This window comes from Hyla sarda, chromosome 3 (genome assembly GCF_029499605.1).
Source record: "Hyla sarda isolate aHylSar1 chromosome 3, aHylSar1.hap1, whole genome shotgun sequence".
Classification (NCBI taxonomy): Eukaryota; Metazoa; Chordata; class Amphibia; order Anura; family Hylidae; genus Hyla; species Hyla sarda.
Window position 1 is genome coordinate 28,331,579 of NC_079191.1, and position 20,476 is coordinate 28,352,054.

The window sequence follows — 20,476 nt, forward strand, 5'->3', positions numbered from 1 at the left end:
GACTAAGGCGACCAAGGTTGCTGAAACGCGTCACTTTACTCTATGATCCGTGTTGCTGTTTGCTGTGTGTATCTTCAATAAATTTCCATCTTGCATCGCGCTTTGTGCTGGACATTCCTCTACTTTTCTATTGTTCGTCTTCGTGGTGTCCGCACGAGTCCGTGCACTGAGGCGGCGGTGGAGAGCTGGATGACCTTTCTATTTCTACAGTAATGTATTTTTGTATTATTTCACCTATGCTGTAGCTATACAATACTTATCCATTTCTTGCAAAATGGCTGCCGGGAGCCCACAACAAAATTTTTGAAAATGTTAAGGAGTTTCTGGATTTTATAAGAAGAATCTTTACACAATATAAGAAGGAACTGGATGTAAATGACCAGAGGAACCTCATTGATGCCTTCTTAACAAAACAACAAGAGGTAGAATGAACATTTTATTTAATATTTAACGAAACAACATAATTAAATATTATATACAAAAAAATTCTAAAAAATTTATAAAATAATAGGGAACCTGTTATCACTGACCTAGAGAATTTTTCAGAGGTGGTAAATGTGACAAATTGGCTTGCTCTCCTTTTGTATCAATACATGAATACATCATATGGTTTACAAATGGCTATCCTCCCTCAAAATAAAATAAATAAATAAATAAATAAATAAATAAGCAAATAAATAAATAATGTATACACAATAGTTCTGACTGGGTATGGACCTATTTTTGTCAAAACTGTGCCTATATCATGTGTGTCCCTTCCCAGAATACCCTATTGCAATGTGCATGTATCTCTGTAATAACAGGTATACCAAGAAAAAAAGAAGAGGTTAACCTTGTATTTAGAACAATAAAAAAACAATGCTTTATTTATATTCCGTTAAAACATATGTACGCATACTTTTGGGTCTTTAGATTGCAACAATCCCAGTACATTTAAAGTGCATGAAGGGAGAGGGGTACACGTCACTGCATCATATATCTAGTACAAAACTTCAGTGCATATCACATATAAGATGGAATAACCATAATACTCCGTACAATAATGTACACTAGGGATGGGGAACAAATTGCTCGTTGTGGGGACCCTAATCCCTAAATTGTTTATTCATCTATCACAAATATGTACAACCATATGCAAAGTTCTGCCTACCCATTTCTAATGCAGTAAACTCCAGCACCTCCCCCGACCTCAACGCACGTTGTTGCAGTCTTTTTCAAGAGGTCATGCTATATGCGTGTCCCCCCGGGGCTTATATACTGTTACGCCGAGCGCTCCGGGTCCCCGCTCCTCCCCGGAGCGCTCGCTACACTCTCGTTTCTGCAGCGCCCCGGTCAGATCCACTGACCGGGTGCGCTGCGATACCGCCTCCAGCCGGGATGCGATTCGCGATGCGGGTGGCGCCCGCTCGCGATGCGCACCCCGGCTCCCGTACCTGACTCGCTCTCCGTCGGTCCTGTCCCGGCGCGCGCGGCCCCGCTCCCTAGGGCGCGCGCGCGCCGGGTCTCTGCGATTTAAAGGGCCACTGCGCCGCTGATTGGCGCAGTGGTTCTAATCAGTGTGTTCACCTGTGCACTCCCTATGTATACCTCACTTCCCCTGCACTTCCTTGCCGGATCTTGTTGCCATTGTGCCAGTGAAAGCGTTCCCTTGTGTGTTCCTAGCCTGTGTTCCAGACCTCCTGCCGTTGCCCCTGACTACGATCCTTGCTGCCTGCCCCGACCTTCTGCTACGTCCGACCTTGCTTCTGTCTACTCCCTTGTACCGCGCCTATCTTCAGCAGCCAGAGAGGTTGAGCCGTTGCTAGTGGATACGACCTGGTCACTACCGCCGCAGCAAGACCATCCCGCTTTGCGGCGGGCTCTGGTGAAAACCAGTAGTGACTTAGAACCGGTCCACTAGCACGGTCCACGCCAATCCCTCTCTGGCACAGAGGATCCACCTCCTGCCAGCCGGCATCGTGACAGTCCACTAGCACGGTCCACGCCAATCCCTCTCTGGCACAGAGGATCCACCTCCTGCCAGCCGGCATCGTGACAGTAGATCCGGCCATGGATCCCGCTGAAGTACCTCTGCCAGATGTCGCTGACCTCACTACGGTGGTCGCCCAGCACTCACAACAGATAGCGCAACAAGGCCACGAGCTGTCTCAACTGACCGTGATGCTACAGCAGCTACTACCACAGCTTCAGCAATCATCTCCTCCGCCAGCTCCTGCACCTCCTCCACAGCGAGTGGCCGCCTCAGGCATACGACTATCCTTGCCGGATAAATTTGATGGGGACTCTAAGTTTTGCCGTGGCTTCCTTTCTCAATGTTCCCTGCACTTGGAGATGATGTCGGACCAGTTTCCTACTGAAAGGTCTAAGGTGGCTTTCGTAGTCAGCCTTCTGTCTGGAAAAGCTCTGTCATGGGCCACACCGCTCTGGGACCGCAATGACCCTGTCACTGCCTCTGTACACTCCTTCTCGGAATTTCGTAGTGTCTTTGAGGAACCTGCCCGAGCCTCTTCTGCTGAGACTGCCCTGTTGAACCTGGTCCAGGGTAATTCTTCCGTTGGCGAGTACGCCGTACAATTCCGTACTCTTGCTTCAGAACTATCCTGGAATAATGAGGCCCTCTGCGCGACCTTTAAAAAAGGCCTATCCAGCAACATTAAAGATGTTCTGGCCGCACGAGAAATCCCTGCTAATCTACATGAACTCATTCATCTTGCCACTCGCATTGACATGCGTTTTTCCGAAAGGCGTCAGGAGCTCCGCCAGGATATGGACTTTGTTCGCACGAGGCGTTTTTTCTCCTCGGCTCCTCTCTCCTCTGGTCCTCTGCAATCCGTTCCTGGGCCTCCCGCCGTGGAGGCTATGCAAGTTGACCGGTCTCGCCTGACACCTCAAGAGAGGACACGACGCCGCATGGAGAATCTCTGCCTGTACTGTGCCAGTACCGAACACTTCCTGAAGGATTGTCCTATCCGTCCTCCCCGCCTGGAAAGACGTACGCTGACTCCGCACAAAGGTGAAACAGTCCTTGAAGTCAACTCCGCTTCTCCACGTCTTACTGTGCCTGTGCGGATATCTGCCTCTACCTTCTCCTTCTCCACTAAGGCCTTCTTGGACTCCGGATCTGCAGGAAACTTTATTTTGGCCTCTCTCATCAACAGGTTCAACATCCCAGTGACCAGTCTCGCCAGACCTCTCTACATCAATTGCGTTAACAATGAAAGATTGGACTGTGCCGTGCGTTACCGCACGGAACCCCTCCTAATGTGCATTGGACCTCACCACGAAAAAATTGAGTTTTTGGTCCTCTCCAATTGCACTTCCGAAATTCTCCTTGGACTACCCTGGCTTCAACACCATTCCCCAACCCTGGATTGGTCCACTGGGGAGATCAAGAGTTGGGGCCCCTCTTGTTCCAAGGACTGCCTTAAACCGGTTCCCAGTACTCCTTGCCGTGACCCTGTGGTTCCCCCTGTAACCGGTCTCCCTAAGGCCTATATGGACTTTGCGGATGTTTTTTGCAAAAAACAAGCTGAGACTTTACCTCCTCACAGGCCTTATGACTGTCCTATTGACCTCCTCCCGGGCACTACTCCACCCCGGGGCAGAATTTATCCTCTCTCTGTCCCAGAGACTCTTGCTATGTCTGAGTATATCCAGGAAAATTTAAAGAAGGGCTTTATCCGCAAATCCTCCTCTCCTGCCGGAGCCGGATTTTTCTTTGTGTCCAAAAAAGATGGCTCCCTACGTCCTTGCATTGACTACCGCGGTCTTAATAAAATCACTGTAAAAAACCGCTACCCCCTACCTCTCATCTCTGAACTCTTTGATCGCCTCCAAGGTGCCCACATCTTTACCAAACTGGACTTAAGAGGTGCCTATAATCTCATCCGCATCAGAGAGGGGGATGAATGGAAAACGGCATTTAACACTAGAGATGGACACTTTGAGTATCTGGTCATGCCCTTTGGCCTGTGCAACGCCCCTGCCGTCTTCCAAGACTTTGTTAATGAAATTTTTCGTGATCTCTTATATTCCTGTGTTGTTGTATATCTGGACGATATCCTGATTTTTTCTGCCAACTTAGAAGAACACCGCCAGCATGTCCGCATGGTTCTTCAGAGACTTCGTGACAATCAACTTTATGCCAAAATGGAGAAATGTCTCTTTGAATGTCAATCTCTTCCTTTCCTAGGATACTTGGTCTCTGGCCAGGGACTACAAATGGATCCAGACAAACTCTCTGCCGTCTTAGATTGGCCACGCCCCTCCGGACTCCGTGCTATCCAACGTTTTTTGGGGTTCGCCAATTATTACAGACAATTTATTCCACATTTTTCCACCATTGTGGCTTCTATTGTGGCTTTAACCAAAAAGAATGCCAATCCTAAGTCATGGCCTCCTCAAGCGGAAGACGCCTTTAAACAGCTCAAGTCTGCCTTTTCTTCGGCTCCCGTGCTCTCCAGACCTGACCCATCTAAACCCTTCCTATTGGAGGTTGATGCCTCCTCTGTAGGAGCTGGAGCGGTCCTTCTACAAAAAAATTCTTCCGGGCATGCTGTTACTTGTGGGTTTTTTTCTAGGACCTTCTCTCCGGCTGAGAGGAACTACTCCATCGGGGACCGAGAGCTTCTAGCCATTAAATTAGCACTTGAGGAATGGAGGCATCTGTTGGAGGGATCAAGATTTCCCGTTATTATTTACACCGATCACAAGAACCTCTCCTATCTCCAGTCTGCCCAACGGCTGAATCCTCGCCAGGCCAGGTGGTCTCTGTTCTTTGCCCGATTTAATTTTGAAATTCACTTTCGGCCTGCCGATAAGAACATTAGGGCCGATGCTCTCTCTCGTTCCTCGGATACCTCGGAAGTAGAGCTCTCTCCGCAACACATCATTCCCCCTGACTGCCTGATCTCCACTTCTCCAGCTTCCATCAGGCAAACTCCTCCAGGGAAGACCTTCGTTTCTCCACGCCAACGCCTCGGAATCCTCAAATGGGGTCACTCCTCCCATCTCGCAGGTCATGCGGGTATCAAGAAATCCGTGCAACTCATCTCTCGTTTCTATTGGTGGCCGACTCTGGAGACGGATGTTGTGGATTTTGTGCGAGCCTGCACTGTCTGTGCCCGGGATAAGACTCCTCGCCAGAAGCCCGCTGGCCTTCTTCATCCTCTGCCTGTCCCCGAACAGCCTTGGTCTCTGATTGGTATGGACTTTATTACAGACTTACCTCCATCCCGTGGCAACACTGTTGTTTGGGTGGTCGTTGATCGATTCTCCAAGATGGCACATTTCATTCCTCTTCCTGGTCTTCCTTCAGCGCCTCAGTTGGCAAAACAATTTTTTGTACACATTTTTCGTCTTCACGGCTTGCCCACGCAGATCGTCTCGGATAGAGGCGTCCAATTCGTGTCAAAATTCTGGAGGGCTCTCTGTAAACAACTCAAGATTAAATTAAACTTTTCCTCTGCATATCATCCTCAATCCAATGGGCAAGTGGAAAGAATTAACCAGGTCCTGGGTGATTATTTACGCCATTTTGTTTCCTCCCGCCAGGATGACTGGGCAGATCTTCTACCATGGGCCGAATTCTCGTATAACTTCAGAGTCTCTGAATCTTCCTCCAAATCCCCATTTTTTGTGGTGTACGGCCGTCACCCTCTTCCCCCCCTCCCTACTCCCTTGCCCTCTGGTTTGCCCGCTGTAGATGAAGTGACTCGTGATCTTTCCACCATATGGAAAGAGACCCAAAATTCTCTTTTACAGGCTTCATCTCGCATGAAAAAGTTTGCCGATAAGAAGAGAAGAGCTCCCCCCATTTTTGCTCCCGGAGACAAGGTATGGCTCTCCGCTAAATATGTCCGCTTTCGTGTCCCCAGTTACAAACTGGGACCACGCTATCTTGGTCCTTTCAAAGTCTTGTGCCAAATTAATCCTGTCTCTTACAAACTTCTTCTTCCTCCTTCTCTTCGTATTCCTAATGCCTTTCATGTCTCTCTTCTTAAACCTCTCATCATCAACCGTTTCTTTACCAAGTTTGTTTCTCCCACTCCTGTCTCCGGTTCTTCTGACGTCTTCTCAGTGAAAGAGATACTGGCCTCCAAGACGGTCAGAGGAAAAAGGTTCTTTTTGGTGGATTGGGAGGGCTGTGGACCTGAAGAGAGATCCTGGGAACCTGAGGACAACATCCTAGACAAAAGTCTGCTCCTCAGGTTCCCAGGCTCTAAGAAGAGGGGGAGACCCAAGGGGGGGGGGGTACTGTTACGCCGAGCGCTCCGGGTCCCCGCTCCTCCCCGGAGCGCTCGCTACACTCTCGTTTCTGCAGCGCCCCGGTCAGATCCACTGACCGGGTGCGCTGCGATACCGCCTCCAGCCGGGATGCGATTCGCGATGCGGGTGGCGCCCGCTCGCGATGCGCACCCCGGCTCCCGTACCTGACTCGCTCTCCGTCGGTCCTGTCCCGGCGCGCGCGGCCCCGCTCCCTAGGGCGCGCGCGCGCCGGGTCTCTGCGATTTAAAGGGCCACTGCGCCGCTGATTGGCGCAGTGGTTCTAATCAGTGTGTTCACCTGTGCACTCCCTATTTATACCTCACTTCCCCTGCACTCCCTCGCCGGATCTTGTTGCCATTGTGCCAGTGAAAGCGTTCCCTTGTGTGTTCCTAGCCTGTGTTCCAGACCTCCTGCCGTTGCCCCTGACTACGATCCTTGCTGCCTGCCCCGACCTTCTGCTACGTCCGACCTTGCTTCTGTCTACTCCCTTGTACCGCGCCTATCTTCAGCAGCCAGAGAGGTTGAGCCGTTGCTAGTGGATACGACCTGGTCACTACCGCCGCAGCAAGACCATCCCGCTTTGCGGCGGGCTCTGGTGAAAACCAGTAGTGACTTAGAACCGGTCCACTAGCACGGTCCACGCCAATCCCTCTCTGGCACAGAGGATCCACCTCCTGCCAGCCGGCATCGTGACAGTCCACTAGCACGGTCCACGCCAATCCCTCTCTGGCACAGAGGATCCACCTCCTGCCAGCCGGCATCGTGACATATACCTTTACTAATGAGCCTTACCAGGTGCGGAGTATCGGCGCGTGCGCAAGTATTTCCGGGTGTGACATCACGTCATGTTTTCGCACCGCATTGCTTATGCGCATGCCGGGGGTCGGCATATTCCAGACATGCGCATCGCGATTTTTCGGCATTTCAGCATGAGCTGTCAATCAACCCAATCTTGCGCATGCGCTCCTCCTCTCTGGTTCGGGAATGTAAGTATCTCAGCCACTATGAAACTATCTATATCGGAAATAGATTACAGGTATCCTCTCTTTTAAGAAACCTGCAATAAACTATTATACGGGGTATCGTGATACCATTCAGCCATTATTGCATATCAATACCACACTTTTAACATAGTATAAAATAATTTGCATAGAAGTGAACATAATATTGTGCCTATGAATACATAGAATACATTTATAATTAAAGTGTGTATTAATGGAAAAATCATTATTATAAAGTGCACGTGCTACATAGTTATATCTTTGCATATATTAATACATCATTTCATATATAATGTGCATAATGAAATCCAGAACCTCATATATTTATCAAATTATAGTTCCGGTAAAATGAAAAAGTGCATACATAAGCCTCCACCCCATAATACAAATCACCTATTTCATGTGCGACACACTAAAAATACCACATATAAAAAAATAATAATAATACTATATAAAATATATAATTTAGTAGAAATTAATCACCCCAGTGTAGCTACTCTAGTATCTGATCCCATCCATTTATATCCTATGTTGTTTATATATATATATATATATATATATATATATATATATATATATATACATATATATATTTCTTTTACAAGGTACTTCTCTTTTCCCATACATTAGATCTTGTGGCTTTACTTTTTCCAGGGGACAACATTTGTTTCCATCTTTTTCTGGTGATGTCATTATGCATATCAAGAAGAAATATCTAAAATCTCAAAAAAATAAAAACAAGAAAACATTAAAAATCATAGTAGAATAATCAACTCATAAATTGGGGGCAAAACTGAGATGTTCATTTAAACCTCTTGGGGTCATTGTGCCCAGGGTTACAATCCAGAGCGTTTCTTTTTGCGCCAATATATGTTTTATGTTGCCTCCTCTGATTCCACATTGTACCTGCTCAATGCCCTTTACCATAAATCCTGTTGGCTCACACTGGTGGTATATTTTGAAGTGACGAGGGATTGTTTTTAGACCTGCTATGTCCTGTATCTCTCTAGCCGCCGGTATATCTCTCACATGCTCTTGGACTCTTATTTTCAATTTTCTGGAGGTCAGTCCAATATAGATTTTATTGCACCCACAGGTTGCATAATAGATAACATTTGAGCTTGTGCAAGAGATATACTGGCGGATAGAGAGCTCCCGGGAGCCATCGGATGTTTTAAAGAATTTGTCACGGCTGATGTTTTTGCATGCGATGCAGTCACCGCATGGGCAGCACCCTGTTCTTGCAGACGTCATTCCAAAGTAGTTTGGTGTTTGTGCCACATAGTGACTCCTCACTAAGATGTCCTTTAAAATCCTACCCTGGCTAGCTGTCATGGGGAGTCTCTCAGGAAGTATAGGTCCCAGTGCTGGATCTACACATAACACATCCAAATGTTTTTCAATTGCCTCTGTCATATTTTTCCACTGATTATTAAATGTAGATATGTATCTAGGGCACCTATCATATTCTTGGGCATTTTTTAGTTTAAAGGGGTTCTCCGCTGCCCTGCCTTCCGGAGCTCCGCTCGCAGCGTCTGGAAGTTTATTACTCCGAACGCTGTGTGCGGGCTTCCGTGTTCGAGGCCGCCCCCTCATGACTTCACGCCCGCCTCCTCAACGAAAGTCTATGGGAAGGGGCTGAGACCGCGGAAGGGGGCGTAACGTCACGAGGGGGCGGCCACGAACACGGAAGCCCGTACACAGCGTTCAGAGTAATAAACTTCCGGACGCTGCGAGCGGAGCTCCGGAAGGCAGGGCAGCGGAGAACCCCTTTAACTTGTAGCAATTCTTTTCTTGGTGTATTATTTGCCCATCTGTATGCTTTTTATGTTCCTCCTACTATATCCACTTTCTAAAAATGTCTCAGTAAGCTCCTTACTTTGTTCCTCAAAAACGTTCTCTAATGAACAAATAAGTTTAATTAGTAAGAACTGACCTGCGGGCACAGCTTTTATTGTTGACTCCAAATGTGCAGATGTAGAATGAAGTAGAGAGTTAGTGGCCGTTTTGTTTTAATGGAATATAAATAAAGCTTTGTTTTTTTATTGTTCAAAATACATGGTTAAGCTCTTCTTCTTTTTTTCTTGGTAGATAAATAAATAAACCTAAATATTATAAATATTATTAATAAACATTCAATGAAAGAAAGTAAATATTATAAGTAGTTGGTATACTTTTTTGACACTTCACAATTTTTTAGGTTAAAGTATAATTTTGCTTTTGTTTTTCCAGGGAAAACCAGAGTCCACTGCGTATTTCCATGATGAAAATCTGACTGCTCTGGTTGCAGATTTGTTCGGTGCTGGAATGGAGACCACATCAACCACCCTGAGATGGGCCATTCTGCTCATGATGAAATACCCAGAGATTCAACGTAAGACATATAATTGAAAACAAATATACAGCTGTGCAATATAAGTTTCTCCAACTTCACATTGGTCCCCCAAGTTACAATATTAATTGGTTCCGAGATGACCATTGTATGTTAAAGGATTACTCCAGTGGAATTTTTCATTTATTTTTATTTTTTTAAATCAACTGTCCAGAGCAGAAGTAAATCCCCATAGCAAACCTCTCCTGCTCTGGACTGTTCATAACATGGACAAATGTGTCAGCAGAGAGCACTGTGGTCAGACTGGAAAGAACTACACAACTTCCTCTGGAGCATACAGCAGCTATGTTTTTAGGTCTGGTCAGAAAATCGGATACGGGTCAAAAATGAGCCGGCCGGAGTAAAACGGTGACACTGATTGGCTTATTAAAGTCAATGGATTTCAGCGCCGGTCCGGCTGGGGTATGGGAGTGCACGGTTTTCCCCTCCCACAGCCTGATCCGGCACCCGTACAGTGAAAACGTGGTGTGCATGCACCCCTACCACCCTGTACTGTAGGGGGCACTACCAGACACCAGTTGGTGCATGCACATCAGAAGTGGTCAGGGGTAAGGGGTAACTGGGGATGCTCGGTCCAGAGGGTACACTGATTGGTAACATTTCTATTTTTCTTCCGCTCTTCTTGAAGAACGTCTCTAAGAACTTTCTGGCCATATAAACCTTATGACATCATTGTGATATATAGAAGATAGCATGTATGAACATTCTCCCCCTTTCTCGAAATATTTTCTTAGACAAATGGACCCACAACATGTTAGAGTGAGGGGAGTCCTGTTGATGTTGATAGCTCCTCCTGTTGATGTTGATGGCTCCTCTTAATAATGTTGATGACTCCTCCTGTTGATGTTGATGACTCCTCCTGTTGATGTTGATAGCTCCTCCGGTTGATGTTGTTGACTCCCCCTGTTGATGTGGATGGCTACTCCTGTTGATGTTGATAGCTCTTCTTGTTGATGGCTCCTCCTGTTGAGGTTGATGGCTCCTCTTAATGATGTTGATGGCTCTTCTTGTTGATGTTGATGGCTACTCCTGTTGATGTTGATAGCTCCTCCTGTTGATGTTGATGACTCCTCCTGTTGATGTGGATGGCTACTCCGGTTGATGTTGATAGCTCTTCTTGTTGATGGCTCCTCCTGTTGATGTTGATGGCTCCTCTTAATGATGTTGATGGCTCTTCTTGTTGATGTTGATGGCTACTCCTGTTGATGTTGATGGCTCCTCCTGTTGATGTTGATGGCTCTTCTTGCTGATAGCTCCTTCTGCTGATGTTGATGGCTCCTCCTGTTGATGTTGATGGCTCTTCATGTTGATGGCTCCTCCTGTTGATGTTGATGGCTCCTCCTGTTGAAGTTGATGACTCCTCCTGTTGATGTTGATGGCACCTCCTGTTGATGTTGATGGCTCCTCCTATTGATGTTGATGGCTCCTCCAGCTCTTATTATTTTAGCTATTGGTTTAAGTGTAACCATACCCTTTCACATGTTGTTTCTATAGCTCCTCCAGCTCTATAACATGATTGCTGCAGGAAAGACTGTATTTTTTATGTGAAAAGTGTCCTTTAACTCCCTGGTCTTCTCTTAGCCATTGCGTTGCTGTTATTAAAGAGGACCTGTGTTAAAAACTAAAATATTGTTGTTTCTTTTTAGTCATTTGTATTTAGGGTTAGGGGGCTATGAATACAGGCCTTTTTATGGTCCCTTGCTTCCATGATATGGGGGGGTTTATTTTGTTTATACCGGTAGACTGTAAATCGGTCAGATGGGTGGCAATCTTATTAGAATACTGAGCGGCATCCAAGGTGTGGGTGGGCTTATTGTGACTTGGGCATCTATAGCACATACAATGTGGGAGTATACCATAGTACAGGTCATGCCATTTCGTGAAAGATGCCCCATGACTACTACGGTTGCAGCACAGGAACAAATCTCTTTGGCTATACTACACAGACTCTGCTCAAAAGGCGCTATCTTTGAAAGAGACATTTTCTAGGCTGGTTGCAACCATATTTTAAAAGACAAGGCAACTCCTTTTACCCCTCAAATTTATTTGTTTCTATATCCCTTTCCTAACAGAAAAAGTGCAAAATGAAATTGAACAAGTGGTCGGCTCAGCCCAACCTCAAATGGAGCATAGAAAACAGATGCCGTATACAGATGCCGTCATCCATGAAATCCTGAGGTTTGGAGATATCGCACCGGTTGGTCTTCCACATGCAACTACTCAAGATATCACATTCAGAGGGTATTTTATTCCCAAGGTAATTCTGCCATCTAGTATGTTGAAAAATCTTATTTTATAGTGATATTATAACGTCTGGAGCAACATTCCACCTCCAGAAATCTACTACTTATCCAGGCCTCACTTTGAACTTGTTCAATAAATCAGAACATTTGAGGGCAGAGATTTCCAAAGTCACTCTTCTCTTACAGTAAAGAATGCCAATCTGCGATGATAAGTATCTTATATATAGCCTATTATTTATTCCAGGGAGCAACTATAATCACATTGGTGCATTCAGCTCTCAGAGATAAAGATTACTTCGAGAAACCATATGAGTTTTATCCAGAACATTTCCTCGACTCTGCTGGAAACTTCAAGAAGAATGAAGCCTTCATCCCGTTCTCTCTAGGTAACATAAATGATAAATGGCTTTTTTTTAAGGAAACAGTTCAGTTTATTACAAATAACTCATCTCGTAAACTTTTCTTAAAGGGTACTCCGCCCCTAGACATCTTAGCCCCTATCCAAAGGCTTGTGGTGTCACGCCATGCCCCCTCCATTCATGAATATGGGAGGGGGCGGGACAGCACAACCCCTGCTGTGGGAAGCCAGCATTCTTAAAATGCTTTGGATAGGTGGTAAGATGTCTAGGGGTGTAGTATCCCTTTAAATTTTAAAATGTGTTCGCTCTCCCCATCCAGTATTTTGTTAACTACTTACCTTGCATATTATCAAGTGCAACTCCAGTTTTTGTTATCAAGTGTAAATCCAAAGTCACGTAGTTAGTAACTGATTAGTGACCCTGGTTGGCTGAGTGGGTCACTCCCTGTAGCGTTGGGACATCACAGAAACCAGGAGATAGCAATGACCATTAGGGGACCAGAGGAGGTAAGTATAACTTGATTATTATTTTTACACCACCTCCAGCTTTGGGCAAATTTTTTGCTTTCCCCCAGACAACCTCTTTAAATTAATAAACTGATTTATTTCTTTATCTATTTTTTTTTATTCATGCCGTTACGCCCCCTCCAATAGACATGAATGGAGGGGGCATGGCGTGATGAAACAAGGGGGCGCGGTGTGATGTCACAACCCCTGCCATGGGAACCCAGTGTTCTATACATACTGTTTAGAATGCCAGGTGCTGCACAGAGGATGCAGGGGTCCCAGCTGTGGGACCCCTGCAATCTGACATCTTATCCCCTATCCTTTGGATAGGGAATAAGATGTCTAGGGGTGGAGTTTCCCTTCAAATCCATGGTAGGGCGTGGCCATGACATCATGACCCCTACTGTCCACTCCAAGTGTTCGGAACAAAATGTTACAAACGCTGGAGCAGCAGAGTACTCCCCATCCAGTATTTTGCTAACTACTTACCTTGCTTGTTATCAAGTGTCATTCCAATTTAGGGATTGAATTATGTGATGTACAGTTTTGATTCTTTTTTTTTAGCTTACAGGGGTTGTCCAGGGGAAACTAAAAATTATTTATAGCTCGAGGAGATGTAAAATTAATAAAAAGCTTACTGTATACTCACCTCCTCCAACCCCACAGCTTCATCAGAGAAGCATTTTGCCCTCCTCTGATTTCTGCATCTTTATGATAACTGTAAAGTCCTAACCCCACAGGAACTTCCTCACTTAGATAGTAACTGATAGAGGTGGCCACTGGTTGGCTGAGTGGATCACTTCCTGTAGGGTTGGGATATCACGGAAACCAGGAAATAGCTGTGACCAGTAGGGGACCAGAGGAGGTGAGTATAACCAGCTTATTATTTTTACACCACCCCCAGCTATGGGCACATTTTTTTTCCCTTTCCCAAGACAACCTCTTTAAATTAGTAAAGTGATTTATTATTTATTATTTATTTATTATTTTACTTTCTAGGGAAAAGAAGTTGTGCTGGTGAGACTTTGGCTAAAATGGAGATATTTTTGTTCTTTACATCACTATTACAAAACTTCACATTCCAAGCACCACCTGGAACAAAACTGGACCTTACTCCATCCCTGGCATCTACAAATGCCCCAAAACCTCATGAAATATGTGCCATATATCGGAGATAGACTATGAAAACCGTCAAAAGTCTCAATGTGAATTATATTTCATTTTATAGAAAAAAATGGTTGCAAATGTCTTGATAAACGAATCATAGTTCTAAGGCAGATGTGAAGACACTTTTCTCAGTTTGGGGTCTTCTTGTTGGGGGTAATGACTGCAGTGATCTGTTATGGTAGCAGGGACAAGTACATTGCTGCTTTTATTTTCTTGTATATAACTTCAACAGAAGTTCCAGTTCCTTCATAATGTTCATAGCAGCCATGTTGGCCGTATTTAGTCTTACCCCACAGTCATGCCTTCTTGTTATATGTCTATGATGCTCCTTTCCTCTGCCCTCTTCTGGTCTGTAATAGCTTACATGGAGTGTAAGGCACAAAGATATAAGCTCGAGATACTACCATCATGAATGAGATATATGATCACAGATGCACCCAAAAAAATAAGCTTTTGAGAAGACAATTCTTCTACTGTTGTGTCAAAACCAGCAGGTCAACAGTCCAAGATCTCTTGGTCCTTATTCCAAAGACTCCAATAAAAACTAGATTTACTGTTTGGCTCCAACTTATGGTTTTATTGGTGTTATTGAACAGAGACCACAGAATGTTCTTAAAGGGAACGTGTCACCATTAAAAGGCTCTCTAATCTATTGGCATCATGTCAAAGAGCAGGAAGAGCTGATCAGAATAATATACATCTTATTGGGAAAAGATTCTGTATAACTTGTCATTTATTCATTGAAATCCCTCTTTTTTTGTCCTAGGAGTCTAGTGGACAGTGTCAGTCAACGATAGGACCACCACCCACTGGACTCCTTAGAAAGGAAATATTAGATCTCCCTCTCTATCTCTCACTCATACATATATCTAATAAATATATATACACATATACATACCCTAATAGTACTTTCATTATGACAGGTTCCTGACAATTAAACCTATTTCGATTGTCTAATAAATAACATACATTGGTGAATAAAGTTATTTTGCTACTGTCCTGTTGTCTTTCATGCTTTCCTTCCTGAAGTTCTGAGAGTCTCCACACGACCCACCACCGATAAACACCTCCGTGGGATGGACGAGCTCCGGAGGTGTGGGAGAAACAAGAATAGGGGAACGCTTAAATGTTGTCGCTCTTGGGGACTGAACATATTAACCGTAGGACACGGACTTGAAAATAAAAAAAGGTTTATTAAGGGTTAATCAGACAATGTGTTTCAAGTTACACATTTTTTGTCAGGTCCATCTGACCTGATGAAGAGTTTGTAACTCGAAATGCATTGTTCCCCTCATGCCCCCAAAGCTTGCCCGTCCCACGGAGGTGTTTACAGGCGGTGGATTGTGTTGAGATTCTCAGAACTGCATATCAAGATGCAACCTCCTCTGGATTTTGCTGTCTGAATGCTGCAGCTGAACCCTGGCTCTCGGTGGACACACCAGTTATTGTGTCAATGCCTATTACGGTAAGGTGAGCAGGACACATTTGTTTTATCTTTTCATGTTTAATATCCTCTGGATTAACGGCATGTACAGCACTTCTTTTCCCTTTTTGTTTTTTTCTTTTTAACCCTGATGCTTTTCTTCCTGTCCAATTTCCTGTCTGGTATAATTCCTGTAATGTTCTTCCTGTTCCTGTGTACACTCTAGCCAGGAATTCAGCCAACTCTATTCCCCCCCTTTATGTGGGAGGGGTTATAGTCCAGAAGGTGTAGCCATAGGGAGATAGAGTAACCTGAACTTCCAGCTAGAGTGTACACAGGAACAGGAAGTCTATTACAAGATGCTTCCCAGACAGGAAATGTGACTTATGAAGACAACAAAACAGGCAGTGTGCATTAAAAGAAGAAGGAAAGTACAAAATACCATGGGAAGATAGTAAAATAACTTTATTTACCAACATATGTTACTTTATGAGAAAATGTAAGGGTTAATTGATGGACAACTATTTTAAGTATGAGATACATGTTCCATCTTTTCAAGCAGCCTCACAGGATTATATCTAGGGCTGGGCAGTGTAGCAAACTTTTGAATGGTCCTTCTCCCAAGCATTCACCAAATTCATATAAAAAAAACTAAAGTCCAAGTCATAGTAAAAAAAATACAATACTTCTGAAAGATCAACAAGAGCAAGCTGTAACAATGGTAATATGGGGGAATTCAAGATGGGAACCCCATGCCAGATCCAAAATTTTTATCCAGACCCAAGAGCTGATGCCAAAATCAACATAGACCCCAGATCTTGCCAATGTTTAGTAAGTTGTGAAAGAAAATGTTGTAAATATTCTGTAGAATACATTTCTGATGACAATACTTACTTACTATTGGGCTTGTTTTGTATGGAAATAAATATGATGCATTTGAGAATGTGGGGGATGGGGAGGTTAATGTTACTGTCTGTGTGGAGAGATGAAGTTCTAGGGTTGAGGAATTTTGGTAAAATCACAGCAAAATTCAGAAAGAAACTGCACTGTGTGAATGCAGCCTTTTGTGGCAGAGGAGCTATTGAGCAGGTTCCCAGTAAGACAGCTGCCTCTGCTCCCTTAAGCTAGTTATTTGGGATGATATTTTTCACATATTATTTCCCCCTATATTAGTGTGCTCCAAACTGTGGACTTTCAGATGTTGCAATACTACAATTCCCAACATGCCCGGACAGCCAATGGCATGTTGTGAGTTGTAGTTTTGCAACATCCGGAGGTCCACAGTTTGGAGACCACTACCCCATTGTAACGGAGCTGGATGTAAATCCACTGACCTGTAAGGCAGATGACTTGGTCCGTATCGGGGAGCATAGTCTAAGGTGCCGCTGGTCTTCACCAGAGCCCGCCGCAAGGTAGGATGGATTTGTTGCAGCAGGCAGCACCCAGGTCGCTACCCCTGATATAACTCAACCACACAGGTAGCTGGGCGAAGCGAGGTACAGAAGGATGAAGCAGAGACGTAGTCAGACTTAGCAGAAGGTCAGGGCAGGTGGCAAGGTGGCGTAGTCAAGAAACGTAGCAGAAGGGTCTAATACAAGGGCAAACAACAGACTTGGGAATGCTTAATCTCAGGCTATGGGGCACTGAAGATCCGGCAGGGAAGTGTGGGAGGTGCAGGGACTTATAATGTGGTGTCAGGTGCAAACACTAATTATGGGAGCACTGGCCCTGTAAATTTCAGAGCTCCTGCGTATTTGACAGTATTATAATGATTATTGTTTTTATTTAGAGAAGCAAGATCTGCTGACAAAGTGAGGAATCAATGATGTCCGGGTGTCAGCCTCTGCAGAGAAGATGGAACTGGAAGAAGACCTAACATCTGGACCAGGTGTAGAAAAGAAAAGGAAAGAAAAGACATCACTCAGGTCACTGATATTATTGTGTATACTTCTGACTGTCCCATCAGAGCTGTAGTAACTTTTAGGTTCTGCAGTGTTGATGGGTAAAACTGTACCCCAATCTGTGGCTCTCTAGGCATGTTGGAAGTTGTAGCTTTGCAACAACTGGAGGGCTACTTGAACCAATGGGATTTTAGACTATACAGCCCATTTTATCTTGGCAGGGTCCCACTGTTGAGACCCCCACCCAAAAAATGGGCTGCATAGTCTAATATGTTGGGGCTTATTTTTAGTCCCAGTCCGGCCCTGTGTATAGGTGTCGAACTAGAAGAGGCCAGAGCAGCGCAGGACCTGGGATGGGAAGCCTAATTTTCAAGGTGAACAGTCATTCCCCCACCTGTGACTCTCCAGATGTTACAGAACTACAACTCCCATCATGGCTGTCTGTCTGTGCATGATGGGAGTTGTAGTTTGCAGAAGCTGAAGAGTCACAGCGGCATAGTTTATGTGGTAGCACAGTGACATCATGTATTCTAGGGGCACAGTGACATTATGTATTCTGGGGGCACAGTGACATTATGTATTCTGGAGGCACAGTGACATTATGTATTCTGGGGGCACAGTAACATCATGTATTCTAGGGGCACAGTGACATTATGTATTCTGGTGCGGTCTGGAATAATGTGAACCAACAGCCTAGGACACATAAAAGGAGGACTGGGTTCCGGGCGCTTCCCCTCCTAATAGAATTCTTAGTCTTAGGCAGGCAGTTCCACAGATTAAATAAAGGTTTATTTGCAACAATAGTTTCGAGTCTTGTGCCAGACTCTTTTTCAGGCATACGGCAAGGGGTTCAAACACATACATTTAAAATACCCGGGACCCAAAGTGGTGGTGGTGGGGATGAATGCAATGTGGGATGTCTAGTCCCCTTTCTGAAGAGCAGAAAATCCCACGAGGAAGAGGACCCGATAAAACTTATCAGCAATGAGGAGTGTCCAGGCGATCCCTTTGATGATACCCATAAGTCTCCTATCTCATTGCTCCTCCAAGAAATTGAGGAATAACATGGCCTGGCCAAGTCCAAAAATCCACCTCTCAATTCCATCATGCGCTCCCTGGATTTTTGTGTGGCATGTCCACAGAGGACTACGAAAATACCGGGCATGTTTACGAACAACAGGAGCAAAAAAAAAAATAGAAGAAGTAGAGGGAGGAGAGGAGGAGGAAAGAAAAGGAAAAGACGAACAAGTTTGTCAGCATCTGCAGCAGAACTAGCATCTAACAATGAACCAACAAATAGCAATACCACTACTATTAAAATTTTCAATATATCTGAGAACACATTAAATCCTCATGAAATGTCCTTACTCCACAAAGGCCTCTCCTTCTGTCCAACATCAAAAGGTGATGATTTCCAGCTTTTCCTGAACTTTAATCGTTTTATAAGGAAATTAACCCTTCAACGTTTCTTCGCTTTAAAAACAGAATCAAATAAACATTTGGATACCCATCATACTTCGGGACCTCCTACAGATGAAGTGAAACATCAAGATGTGAAAGCCCCTTCTAATTTTTACCCAATACATGCACAAGGGCCACATATACGGGTCTTTCAAGATCTGGTATTTGAGGAATTTAAATCAATGGGGAAAACTAAGACAAGAAACAAAAATAACTTGTCCTTCAAGGAGAGAGAAGCATTGGCAGGTTGGAAGAAGAATAATGACCTGGTGATTTGCCTGGCGGAAAAAGGAGGTGGGGTGGTCATCATGAGCCTGGAATATTATGAGGAAGAGTCCCTCCATATACTGTCGGATAAAAACTTTTACAGACAGATTGCAAAAGATCCATACAAAAGGATCTCAGAAGAATACAATAAACTTATAAACAGTGGTCTCTCAGATGGAATTCTAAATAAACAGGAGCACAAATTCTTACAGTACAACAATGACAATAAACCTTATTTCTATTTCTTGACAAAGATCCATAAGTCAATCACCAGACCACTGGGACGTCCGATCATATCTAACACAAATTGTCTGACCAGTAACTTGTCACATTACATTGATCTATATCTACAAAAACATGTTATATCATTATCCAGTTATCTCCGTGACTCGACCCAGCTCATAGAACAGCTGCTTACCATCGGATGGGAACCAGGGGTTTACCTGATAACCTGTGATGTCATGTCGCTATATACCAACATTGGCCATGAGATTGGGGTCCAATGTGTGGAAGAATTCTTGGAGAGTGATCCTGACATTACTGAAGATCATAGGAATTTCATCTTTAAAGGCCTTAAATTCATATTGGAGAATAATTACTTTATATACAATAAACAGGTTTACCATCAATGTAACGGTATGGCTATGGGGTCAAAGGTTGCCCCGGCCTATGCCAACCTATTTATGGGGGCATTCGAGAAAAAATTAATCCCTGGATCACTGGAATTTTCTACGTATACACAACTTTTTCGCCGCTATATCGACGATCTTTTTTTCTTATGGAGGGGTCCGGTGGAATCCATAGGGGTATTTATGGCCCACTTAAACTCCAATGATAGGGGGATTAAATTCACTATTGAGTACAATGAGGACAACATCAATTTCTTGGTCTTGAATATCGCACACAAAGGTACCAACTATATTACGTCTACTTACTTTAAGAAGGTAGACATCAATAGTTACCTGGAATACAACAGTGCTCACCAAAAACAATGGCTGAAAAATGTGCCATATGGACAGTTCAAGAGAATTAGGAAAAACTGTATGGAAGATAACACCTTTGCCATACAAGCAAAGATTCTATCTAAAAGATTTATAGAAAAGAGTACCCCAAATCCATTGTTCGCGACGCCTATAATAGAGTAAAGGATCAGACACAAGGAGACTGTATTAAACCAGGTAATACCAAGAATACGAGTGATATACAGAGGTTAAATTTTATCACTACTTTTTGTGATTCCGCAAGCATAATTAAGAAAACTAAACAAACATTGGCACATTTTGTAAAGTGATGCCACCCTCAGTGCAATTCTTCCCACCAAACCACCCATCACCTATCGAAGGGCACTCACCCTTAAAAATATACTGGCACCCAGTATTATAAAGCAGCACAAATCTATCACTAGAAAACCCACTTTGCCAATGGGGTCGTATAGGTGCAATGCCAAGAGATGCTTGTGAAATTCAAAACAAGCAGACGGAATTTGTAT

The 20,476-nt window shown here is 44.3% G+C and overlaps 2 protein-coding genes across 7 annotated transcripts in view; both read left to right on the top strand.

Moving 5' to 3' along the window:
* LOC130361225 (serine/threonine-protein kinase SBK1-like) overlaps nt 1-20,476 on the top strand; it is a 613,716-nt gene that overhangs the window by 481,757 nt on the left and 111,483 nt on the right. The window lies entirely within an intron of this gene.
* Nucleotides 1-20,476, top strand: part of LOC130360958 (uncharacterized) — a 90,775-nt gene that overhangs the window by 21,333 nt on the left and 48,966 nt on the right. Inside the window, exons 6-11 of the mRNA XM_056563514.1 lie at nt 246-422; nt 9,501-9,642; nt 11,733-11,917; nt 12,148-12,289; nt 13,768-13,935; nt 18,637-20,091. Of these exons, the coding sequence (XP_056419489.1) occupies nt 246-422; nt 9,501-9,642; nt 11,733-11,917; nt 12,148-12,289; nt 13,768-13,935; nt 18,637-20,091 (2,269 nt within the window). The remainder of the gene's footprint in view (nt 1-245; nt 423-9,500; nt 9,643-11,732; nt 11,918-12,147; nt 12,290-13,767; nt 13,936-18,636; nt 20,092-20,476) is intronic.